At 40.6% G+C, this 12,728-nt stretch overlaps 1 protein-coding gene across 1 annotated transcript in view; it reads left to right on the top strand.

Annotated features, from left to right (window-relative positions):
* LOC147105176 (membrane cofactor protein-like) overlaps positions 1–12,728 on the top strand; it is a 109,511-nt gene that overhangs the window by 58,235 nt on the left and 38,548 nt on the right. Inside the window, exons 5-6 of the mRNA XM_086011298.1 lie at positions 5,245–5,430; positions 5,700–5,768. Coding sequence (XP_085867424.1) covers positions 5,245–5,430; positions 5,700–5,768 — 255 coding nt within the window. The remainder of the gene's footprint in view (positions 1–5,244; positions 5,431–5,699; positions 5,769–12,728) is intronic.

Below are 12,728 nucleotides of genomic sequence, written 5' to 3' on the forward strand. Positions count from 1 at the left end.
TTTTTTCTCAAACCAGTGGAGTTTAGGAGTTACCATTTGAACATAACTATTGCAGTCAATCACAGACCCCTTTTGGCTTTTTCTCAGGTATTTATGGAATGCTATTGTTTTCTATGCTGACTTACTTATTTTCACTGTGAAAGTAGAAATATTTTTGCTTACTTTTAAACCATTAAGCACTGCTTCATATAGCAAAATTTGCATTTCCAAGACAGTGTCATCTTGTGGGTCATTTATATTATTACTGGTAAAATCCAGGCTTTTTTTAAACAGTTTTTTTGCAAGCTAAAATCAAAATGGTGGACCTGATGCAAATGCCATCGATGGCAGCCCTTTACTTTTGAAGACAATCCTTTCCTGAGCATATCGCATCATTTATACCACACGTTTGCACCAGAGGTACAATGTCTCCATGCTGCATTTCAAAGTTCCTAACACTCCATCGGTTTAAAAGCCCTATATCACGAGGTTCCTCCTGGAGTGTTTAATGATGGCTGCATTGAAGCACCCTCCACTCTTGCAATGTATGCCACATGATCTAGAAATATCACAGTAACTGGAACAGCGACAGCATTGCCTGCTAGCTCTAGGATCTCAGTGGTCAGGTACTCGAGAATAGCGGCCAGGTAGACTGGGGTTCCAGGCCCAACACGGTCGGCATAGTGACCCTTGCGCAGTTGCCAGTGAATGCGGCCGAAGGAAACTGAGACTAGCTCTGGAGTCTTCGATTTGGTGAGTCCTTATCTTTCCCTCCAGTTTTACCGCGACCAGCTTCAGTCTGCATCATGTGGCACTTCTCAGAGGGCGACACAACACGTCACCCATTGAGACCCCCTGACCCTGCAACACACGTGTCCCCAGCAGCCAATCAAAGCAAAAAATCATGACTTACCTGAGTAGAATTGCGAGTTGGGGAGGATTTTCATGAAAAATCACATTTCTTACAATTGAATCACGAGACTTGGCGTTACTGATATTGGTAGATTAAGTGAGTGGGCAAAATTGTGGAATATGGAGTTCAGTGTTGGGACGTGTGAGGTCATCCATTTTGGACCTCAAAGATAGATCAGAGTTTTTTCTAAATGGCGAGAAGCTAGGAACTGTGGAGGAGCAGAGGGGATCCAAGTACCGAAATCACTGAAAGCTGTTGGACAGGTAAAAAAAATTTAAAAGGCTAATGGAATGTTGGCCTTTATCTCAAGAGGGCTGGAATACAAAGGGGTGAAAGTTATTTTACAGTTTATAAAGCTCTGGTGAGACCCCATTTAGATTACTGCACTCTGTTGTGGGCACCGCATGTCAGGAAGGATATGTATGCCTTGGAGGGGTGCAGCATGGATTCACCAGAATGATACCAGGGCTAAAAGGGTTAAATTATGAGTACAAGTTGCATAGACTAAGCTTGTATTCCCTTTAATAAAGAAAGAAAGACTTGCATTTATATAATGCCTTTCATGACCACCGGATGTCTCAAAGCGCTTTACAACCAATGAAGTACTATTTGGAGTGTAGTCACTGTTGTAGTATAGAAGATTAAGGGGTGATCTAATTGATAGGGTATATAGAGAGATACTATTTCCTCTGGTGGGGGAGTCCAGGACAAGAAAGCATCTTGTGTTGCAGATTTAGCTAGCTCTAATTAAGCTAAAATGTTCCAGATCAATTCACTTCTGGGTGATGAATGTAAGTGCTGAGGAATGGAACATTTTTCTACAATATACAGTATGAAGCTCGCTCTGCTCTTTTTGAAGGATGTACCTCAGCCCCATCTTCAGAAGTGCTCCCCTACTTACACAAATCTGAATTTTCACTTGCCAGCCAGCCATCCTCATGGTGTCCCTGAGTAACATTGTCATGCTGTGTCCCATGTTCAATAGGGACTAGGTTAAAAGCCTGTCTGAACGAATTCATGCAAGATTGTTACATCTGGTAGAGAAGACCGCTTATTTCCACCTTTGTAATATTGCCCAACACTGCCCCTGTCTCAGCTCATCTGCTGCTGAAACCCTCATTCACGCCTTTGTTACCTCTGGATTTGACTATTCCAATGCACTCCTTGCCCGCCTCCCATCTTCCACCCTCCATAAACTTGAGGTCATGCAAAACTCTGCTGCACGTGTCCTAACTCGCACCAAGTCCCGTTCTTCCATCATCCATGTGCTTGCTGACCTACATTAGTTCCCAGTTAAGCAACGCCTCGAATTTCAAATTCTCATCCTTGTTTTCAGATCCCTCTATGGTTTCGCCCCTCCCTTTCTCTGCAATCTCCTCCAGCCCTACAAACTTCCGAGAAATCTGCGCTCCTCCAATTCTGACCTCTTGCACATCCCCGATTTTAATTGCTGCACAGTTGGCGGCCTTGCCTTCAGCTGCCGAGGCCTTAAGTTCTGGAATTCCCTCCCGAAACCTCTCTACCTCTCTTTCCTCCTTCAAGGCGCTCCTTAAAACCTACCTCTTTGATCAAGCATTTGTCATCTGCCCTAATATCCTTATGTGGATCGGTGTCAAATTTAGTTTGATGACGCTCCTGTGAAGCGCCTTGTGACATTTTACTACATTAAAGATGTTGTTGAGATGATTTTCATCACAATCATTACTCCAGACTAGCCTTGAATTCAGGCCAATTTTTCATGGCTCCCTCCTCCATTTGATTGGTTTGTCAATTCTTATGCGCACAGCCTTCGCAGTTGCTATGATAGTGATGTATAGAGGAATCCAAGTTCACAACATTATGTCTTGTATGCCAAGGTGATGTATTCAGCTGATAATTGCACAGGTTGTCATTGAAACTAAGGCTGTTCTTGATTTGTATATAGACGATGAACAATAAAGCATTTATGGAGATAGAATTGAAAAGCACCGTCGAAAGCCATATCATCCTACAACAGAGCAGAAATGCAATAGTGTGTTTGCTTTGGTTGCCTGCAGTGTCTGGGGCTGGAGCGTTAGCAGCAGATACACATTTTTGCTTTCATAAATACTAGGTTTTGTAAAACTGCTATGCTGCACAATTTTGTTGATTTAACCAGACGGGATGCATCCTATGACACTGAGGGAAGTGAAGGAAGAAATCGCGGAGGTACTGGCCGTAATCTTCCAGTCCTCCTTAGAAACGAGAGTGATGCCAGAGGACTGGAGAATTGCAAATGTTACACCCTTGTTCAAATAAGGGTGTAAAGATAAACCCAGCAACTACAGGCCAGTCAGTTTAACCTCGGTAATGGGGAAGCTTTTATAGAAACAATAATCAAGCCAAAATTAACAGTCACTTGGACAAGCGTGGAATAATTAAGGAAAGCCAGCACGGATTTGTTAAAGGCAAATTGTGTTTAACCAACTTGATTGAGTTTTTTGATGAGGAACGGAGAGGGTTGATGAAGGCAATGTGGTTGACGTGGTGTACATGGATTTCCAAAAGGCGTTCGACAAAGTGCCACATAATAGACTTGCGAACAAAGTTGAAGCCGAAGGAATAAAAAGGGACCGTGGCAGCATGGATACAAAATTGGCTAAGTGACAGGAAACAGAGTAGTGGTGAACAGTTGTTTTTCGGACTGGAGGAAGGTATACAGTGGTGTTCCCCAGGGGTCGGTTCTAGGACCACTGCTTTTCTTGATATATATTAATGACTTGGATGTGGGTGTACAGGGCACAATTTCAAAATTTGCAGATGACACAAAACTTGCAAGTATAGTAAACAGTGAGGAGGATAGTGATAGACTTCAAGAGGACTTAGACAGGCTGGTGGAATGGGCAGACACATGGCAGATGAAATTTAACGCAAAAAAGTGCAAAGTGAACAGTGATACATTTTGGTAGAAAGAATGAAGACTGGTTCGGCCTCAACTGGAGTATTGTGTCCAATTCTGGGCACTGCACTTTAGGAAGGATGTGAAGACCTTAGAGAGGGTGCAGGAAAGATTTACGAGAATGATTCCAGGGATGAGGGACTTCAGTTATGTGGATAGACTGGAGAAACTGGGGTTGTTCTCCTTAGAGCAGAGGAGATTTGATTGTTCAAAATCATGAGAGGTCTGGACAGAGTAGATAGAGAGAAGCTGTTCCCATTGGCAGAAGGGTCGAAAACCAGAAGACACAGATTTAAGGTGATTGGCAGAAGAACCAAAGGCGACACGAGGAAAAACATTTTTACTCAGCAAGTGGTTAGGATCTGGAATGCAATGCCTGAAAAGGTGGTGGAGACAGACTCAATTACGGCTTTGAAAATGGAGTTGGATAAGTAGCTGAAGGAAAAAAAATTGCAGGGCTACGGGGAAAGAGCAGGGAGTGGGACTAGCTGAAGTGTTCTTGCAGAGAGCCGGCACGGGCTCGATGGGCCGAATGGCCATCTTCCGTGCTGTAATCGCTGACCCTATTTTGTGAGAGGTATAATAATTCTTCCATGTGGCAAACTAATGGAAACAGACACACAGATACACAAGATAATTACAGATGAAGGCCATTTAGTCCATCTTAGTTCATCCATCCAGAAAGACCCTAAAGTCCTCTCAGCATTGTAGCATCCAGTTGTCCTTAAATTATTCTTCGTTTTTCACCTCCACTGATCCATCCAGGAGTTCATTTCATGTATTGATCATTATATGAAAAAAAGCTTTCTGATATGCAGTGTGTAAGAATAGGGACATTATTGTGTAGATGCATTGCAATATAACAAAAGTTGTATTAGTGAAGCTATAATAGACTAGATCCAAATGTAAATAGAATTAGCTATGTGGAAAAGGAAAAGAAACTTAAACTTTACAGACTAGAAGAAAAGGATTTGAGGCATCTCATTGTAGAATATTGTTAGTTGACATGGGTGAGATGAATCCAAATATTACTTCAAGCAAAGTTAGACATGTAGGACAGAGGATATAAATTGAAGTTAGTGAAAATAAAAATCAAACTTGAAAGATTTGTTCACTCAAAAGACGATAAACATTTGGAGCAAGGTCAGACATTAGGGGAATTCAGAATGGAGGAGTTGGAGTTACAAATGACCATTTTCCTCCTTATTATGGAGTTCAGAAATACCTTTTGTTTACATCACTCTGTGCAGTTATGCAGAAGTTGCCTTGCCTTTAGCAAGACCTTAACCAGCACAAAACATTTTTTTCTGCTGACTGCTTAAAATCCATTTTAGCAGGTAAGCCAATATCAGGCAGCGGTTAAAATGAACCTTGTACAAGTGTCTGAAGTAAAGTCTGCTATCTTGTGGAGACTAATGCTTTGTTTTATTCTCAGTTGTTAGGTGTAATCGTCCTAAAATGCCTAAAAATGGTCGAATAGTAGCAGGATTTGGGCCTACATACAATTACAAGGATACAATTAGCTACAAATGTGATGAAGGTTTTGAAATAGTTGGCAGAGGTGTAATTCAGTGTGGTGAAAATAGCATATTTATGCCACCACCACCTACCTGCAGAAATGGTGAGTAATAATTTCTTGAACTTGAGGATAGAATTAGAAGATGTTGATTGAGTTTTTCCTCACTTCTGTGAGAACTATATAAATGTTGTGTGGATTTTCCCCAGTTAACATGGGCATGTTGACTTTGTTCTTGTTTCTCTTCACTTCCACAAAGAGTTCTAAAAATCGAAATGTAGTTCTTTTTAGTAACTTAATGAAAACAAAAATGTGATGTTTCAATGTTACTCGTTGGCTGATTTTTAAATTGAGGTTTATTATTTCTTTTATAGTTTCAAACACAGATGTCACATACCCATTTCATACAGGAATACATGGACAGAAGTTTGTCTTATTTAAAAGTAAGGAAAATTTTATTCCTGATGAAGCCAAACAACTTTGACTCCAAAACTACTATCAATAAATTGCAACAGAAGCAACACAAACCGTTAACACTATTACTGTAAGCAACAGTGATGTAATAAAACTCACTATGCACTTGGTTTGAGTATAAAGCAAGGCTTTAATCAACTTGTTTCAGAACACGGAGGTCTAGTTGTACTTCACTAGCTCCTTGTCTTTACAAAATGTCCCTGGAAAGCTGGGGCCAACGCCCGAGTATTTATACTCCTTGGACGGCGCCACCAGCTGGCTGTCCAGTGTTATTTCATAGGTAGTTTCTCGATGATGAGATTTATGACAAACAGTATAAAGATTTGAGGCACCTGCACCTACATATGGTAATTTGTTATCAATGTTGAGCATTAACCTGGCACTTGCGCTGGTTAAAGGGTAGTTTGACATAGTCATAGTCTGTTGCAGTCTTACTAGGATAAGAGCAGCAGCAGATGATCAGGTGGTATGGAGGTCAATCTGCCTATTTTCAAAGTAAGGGTGCTGATGTAACAACGATATCCACAGTGCTATCAGTCAACTGTTCAGTGTGAAGGATCAGATGTTGAAAAGTAAGAACAATTTTCCCTCTTAGTTGCATGCTGTACAGGACCACTGAATACCACATTACAACCTTATGATGGAAGGAAAAAATAAGTAACATAGTTTTTAATTTAGACATGCTAGAACATCAGTTTCAAATGCTGTTCCTTTGTGGGTATGGAGTCAACTCTCCAAGCAGCTCTACATTCATGACAGCAGATCTTGAAGAATAATTGGAGGTACTCCTAAGGAACACTTTTAACTGTGTTTGCGCATGTTTTTGGTCTGTCCTCAACCCGCTGATGGCTGACTGGAGCCGGTGTAGAACATCATAAAAGAAAACTTGTTGCAGAAAACTGACGCCATATATTTTCACAAGTGGGACCACAAGACCACTTTCCCCCTCCTATGGCAATGGTTGAAGACATTGCTTTCCTTTATATGTCAATATTATGAAGCGTCACTGATCCTCCACACATTCTCAATAGCATGTGATTCTATCTAGTAGTTGTAGTATTACCACAGGATAATTTCAAGAGACATGTGCATTTAAAAAAAATCAAGTAATGTGCATCTTGTCCATTTGTTGATTGATTCTGGAATGTAATTAATAAAAATATTTGCTGGTTGGATTCAGTGATTCCATCTTTTTCAGATGAACTTAGGTTTATGTCATGCAATATTGAATGATTCTGAGTGTTGTGAAATTGGCACATGAGATTCTCTTTACTTAAACACTTGAGTGATTCATACTGCAAAGTACTCTTTGACTGATCAACCCTCCTAAAGTGCTCTTTGAGGACACCAAACTATTGCTCTAAAATTAACAATCGGTTTATGCACATGATTGTATTCGTGTACTGGTGTTTCTTACTTGTGTAATAGGGTCATGAGCTGTGGTTTCAGACTATCCCTAACTCTTCAAAATGCAGTGGACTGCTGCAAGTATATTTAAACATAAAATATTCACTCATGCTTTGTTACAACAGTTCTGGAAGTGTTTCAGGACATGCCCCACCAAACAAGTCTTGAACTCTTGCATCCCTTTAGCTATGGATTCTGGTATTCGTAAGTCTACCAAACAAGTCATCTGCGAGAACACAAACATAGTTTATCATCTGGGTGCCTCGCAGGCAGGTAAGGAGACCCCAGGTGCAGTGCTCTGGGAGCCTTGGCCTTTGCCCTTATCCAATAGGTACAAGGTTCTTGCTGCCTGTGCGGATGAGGGCAAAGTCTGTAGGGTGAATGAGCAAACTGACCATAGTATGTAGTACAGGAGGCCATTCAATTGGGTGGAGTGAAAAAGAATGTGGTAGTGGTAGGGAACAGTATAGTCAGGGGGATGGATACTGTTCTCTGCAACCGCGACCAGTAGTCCCGAAGACTGAGTTTCCTGCTCGGTGCCAGAGTTAAGGACATCTCCTCAAGCTGGTGAAGAACTTGGAGTGGGAGGGGTAGGATCCAGTTGTCGTGGTCCACGTAGGAACCAATGACATAGTTTGAACTAGGAATGAGGCTCTGCTGAGACTGTTTTGAGGAGCTAGGGTCGAAATTAAAATGCAAAACTTCACGGGTAATAATCTCTGGATTGTTACCTGAGCCACGTGCAAAATGGCATAGGGACAAACAGATTAGAAGGTTAAATGCGTGGCTAAAATAGTGGTGTGGGAGGCAGGGATTTCGATTCATGGGGCACTGGCACCAGTACTGGCAAAAGAGGGAGCTGTTTCATTGGGATGGACTCCACTTAAACCTGGGCTGGGACCAGTGTCCTGGCAAATCGAATAACTAGGGCGGTAGATAGGGCTTTAAACTAATGGTGGGGGGTGGGAGGATTCAGGAAAGGGTAAATTCAAAAGCAGTAAGAGAAATGTCAAGGCTGTAGAGCAGAGTAATGATTTGGGTAAAAAATAAGCAGAGTGGGCAGGAAGGGAGAGAGAGCTTACCAAAAGTAACAGGACATTAGTGACTAAGGTGACATCAGGGAAAAATAGAAAAAAATTAAAGCTAAAGGCACTACATCTGAATGCGCGAAGCATTCACAACAAAACAGATGAATTAATAGCACAGATAGAAATAAATGGCTTTGATGTAATAGCCATTGCGGAGACGGGGTTGCAGAGTGACCAAGGTTGGGAACTAAATATTCCTGGATACTTGACTTTTAGAAGAGATAGGCAAAAATGGAAAAGTAGATGGGGTAGCCCTGATAATAAAAGATGGGATAAAGACAGCCGAGAGAAAGGATCTTGGCTCGGAAAATCAAGATGTAGAATCATTTTGCATGGAGCTAAGAAACAACAAGGGGCAGAAAACACTGGTGGGAGTAGTTTTTCGACCCCCCAACAGTAGTTGTAGTGTCAGGCAGAGTATAAAACAGGAAATTAGAGGTGCATGTAACAAGGGTAATACAGTAATCATGGGGGCTTAGCTTTATAGACTGGGCAAAGCAAATTTGCAGTAATAGTGTAGAGGATGAGTTCATGGAATACATTCAAGATCATTTTCTAGATCCAGTAGGTCCAGGAACCAACTAGGGAACAGATTATTCTAGATCTAGAATTGTGCAACGAAACAGGGTTAATTAATAACCTTATAGTAACAGAGCCTCTAGAGAAGAGTGATCATAATATGATAGAATTTTATGTTGAGTTTGAGAGTGATTTAGTTAAGTCTGAACCTAGGGTCTTCAATATGAACAAAGAAAACTACGTAGTCATGAGGGGCGAGTTGGCTAAAATAGATTGGAAAACTAGATTAAAAGATATGACGGTAGATAAGCAATTACAAACATTTAAAGAAATTATATAATATGCAACAAACATGCATTCCCTTAAGGAATAAAAACCCCACGGGAAAAGTGGTCCAGCCATGGCTAAAAAGAGAAGTTAAAGATAGTATTAGATTAAAGGAAGAGGCTTATAATGTTGACAAAAGAGTAGTAAGCCCAAGGATTGGGAGTTTCTTTAGAATTCAGCAAAGGATGACCAAGAAATTGATAAAGTGAGAGAAAATAAAATACGAGAGTAAAACTAGCAAGAGATATAAAAATAGATTGTAAAAGCTTCTACAGGTATGTAAAAAGGAAGAGGTTAGCAAAAGTAAACATGGGTCCCTTACAGGCAGAGACAGGAGAAATTATAATGGGGAATAAGGAAATGGCAGAGATAATAAACAAATACTTTGTATCTGTCTTCATGGAAGAAGACACAAAAAATTCCAGAAATAGTGGGAAACCAAGGGTCTAGTGAGAATGACAAAATTAAAGTAATTAGTATTAGAAAAGAAAATAGTATTTGAGAAATTAATTGGACTAAAAGCTGACAAATTCCTTGGACCTGATGGCCTACATCCTCGGGTTTTAAAAGAGGTGGCTACAGAGATAGTGAATGCATTGGTTTTGATCTTCCAAAATTCCCTACATATTAGAAAGGTCATAGCAAACATAACCCTACTATTCAAGAAAGGAGGGAGAGAGAAAACAGGGGACTATAGGCCAGTTAGCCTGACATCCATAGTAGGGCAATGCTATAATCTATTATTAGGGACATGGTAAGAGGGCACTTCAAAACTTATATCATTGGGCAGAGTCAACACAGATTTATGAAAGGGAAATTGTGTTTGACAAATCTGTGACAGTTTTTTGAAGTTGTAACCAATGTTCCCTTTAATGTTTTGAGGGGTGCGCAGCCTATTCAAAATACTGCGCATGCGCGGTTTTTCCTATTTAAAAGCCAGCTCACCGGCTGCATGGGAGCGGCAGAGCACCATGCAGCTTAAAGGGAATGTTGGTTGTAACTAGTAGGATAGATAAGGGGGACCCAGTGAATGTATTATATTTGGAATTTCAAAAAGCATTCAATAAGGTGGCACACAAGAGGTTATTACACAAAATTAGGCCTCATGGGATTGGGAGTAATATATTAACATGGATTGAGGATTGTTTAACGGACAGAAAACAGAGATAGGAATAAAGGGGTCATTTTTGGATTGACAGGCTCAGTGCTTGGGCCTCAGCTATTTACAATCTATATTTAATGATTTAGATGAGAGGACTGAGTGTAATGCATCGAAGTTTGCTGACTATACAAAGCTAGGTGGGAAAGTAAGTTGTGAGGAGGATGCAAAGAGGCTGCAAGTTAAGTGAATGGGCAAGAACATAGCAGATGGAGGATAATGTGGAGAAATGTGAAGTTATCCACTTTGGTAGGAAAAATAGAAAAGCAGAATATTTTTTAAATGGTTAGAGACTGGGAAATGTTGCTATTTAGAAGGACCTGGGTATCCTTGTACACAAATCACAAAAAGTTAACATGCAGGTACAGCAAGCAATTGGGAAAGCAAATGGTAGGAACATAGGAACAGGAGTAGGCCATTTAGCACCTCAAACCTGTTCCATCATTCAGCGAGATCATGGCTGATCTGCGATCTAATTTCATATACCTGCTTTTGCCCCATATCCCTTAATATCTTTGGTTAACAAAAATCTATCAATCTCAGACTTAAAATTAACATTTGATCTAGCATCAATTGTTGTTTGCGGAAGAGAGTTCCAAACTTTTACCACCCGTTGTGTGTAGAAGTGTTTCCTAATTTCACTCCTGAAAGGTCTGGCTCTAATTTTTAGACTGCCCCCTACTCCTAGAATCCCCAACCAGCGGAAATAGTTTCTCTCTATCTACCCTATCTGTTCCCTTTAATATGTTGAAAACTTCGATCAAATCATCCCTTAACCTTCTAAATTCTAGGGAATATTACCCTAATTTGTGTAATCTCTCCTCGTAATTTAACCACTGGAGTCTGGGTATCATTCTGGTAAACCTATGCTGCTCTCCCTCCAACGCCAATATATCCTTCCAAAGGTGTGGTGCCCAGAACTGCTCACAGTTCTCCAGGTGTGGTCCGACAACAGATGTTAGGCTAACTAGTGTATAAACTCCCTGGTTTCCCTTTCTCGCCATTCTTAAATATCAGAGTGACATGCGCAATTTTCCAATCTAAACGGACAGTTCCTGAATCGAGAGAACGTTGGAAGATTATAGTTAGGGCATCTGCAATGTGCTCACCTACTTCCTTTAAAACCCTTGGATGGAAACCATCTGGTCCTGGGGATTTGTCACTCCTGAGTGCCATTATTTTCTTCATTACTGCTATTTTGCTTACGTTAATTTTATTGAGTCTCTGTCCCTGATTCAATATTAGTTTCCTTGGAATTTCCAGCATGTTATCCTCTTCCTCTACTGTAAATACTGATGCAAAGTAATTATTCAACGTGTCCGCCATTTCATTATTATCATTGACAATATTACCGATATCAATTTTGAAGGGGCCAACATTGCTCCTGACCACCCTCTTATACGTAATATAATTGTAAAAATTCTGTGTGTTGATTTTGATAACCCTTGCAAGTTTCTTTTCATACTCTCTTTTTGTAGATCTTACTATCTGTTTTGTCACCCTTTGCTGTTTTTTGTATCTTTCCCATTCACCAGGATCTGTGCTGCTTTTTGCATTTTTGTATGCTTTTTCTTTTAGTTTTATGCTGTCTCTTACCACTTTAGTCGTCCATAGTTTTTTTTTGTTGGTATGTTAGCTTTTATTACTAAAGGATTGGAGTATAAGAGAAAAGAAGTATTACTGCAATTATTTAGGGCTTTGGTGAGACCACACCTGGAGTACTGTATACAGTTTTGGTCTCCTTACCTAAGGAAGGATATACTTGCCTTCGAGGGAGTGTAACGAAGGTTCACTAGACTGATTCCTGGGATGGAGGAGTTGTTCTATGAGGAGCAATTGAGTAGAATAGGCCTATATTCAATAGAGTTTCAAAGAATAAGAGGTGATCTCATTGAAATGTATAAAATTCTTAAGGGGCTTGACAGGGTAGATGCTGGGAGGATGTTATTCCTGGCTGGGGTGTCTAGAACTAGGGGTCACAGTCTCGGAATAAGGGGTTGGCCATTTAGAACTGAGATGAGGAGAAATTTCTTCACTCAAAGGGTTGTAAATCTTTAGAATTCTCTATCCCAGAGGGTTGTGGATGCTCAGTCATTGAATATATTCAAGATAGAGATCAATAGATTTTAGGATACTGAAGGAATCAAGCAATGTGGGGATAGTGCGGGAAGGTGGAGTTGAGGTAGAAGATCAGCCACGATCTTATTGAATGGCGGAGCAGGCTCGAGGGGTCGAATGTCCTAGTCCTGCCCCTATTTTTTATGTTCTTATAAAAGATGTGGAGCTTCATATCTACATCTGGAACCATGTGTGATGTGAGCTATGGGGGCGGTTTGTGGTGGATAGACGGTATGTGGCCACCAGATGGAGACAAAGTCCCCCTCCTCTTTTTGGTAAGACCAAATAAATGAACAAATAAACTGTAACTA

This window comes from Somniosus microcephalus, chromosome 18 (genome assembly GCF_052327205.1).
Source record: "Somniosus microcephalus isolate GS21.2 chromosome 18, FLI_Smic_1.0, whole genome shotgun sequence".
Classification (NCBI taxonomy): Eukaryota; Metazoa; Chordata; class Chondrichthyes; order Squaliformes; family Somniosidae; genus Somniosus; species Somniosus microcephalus.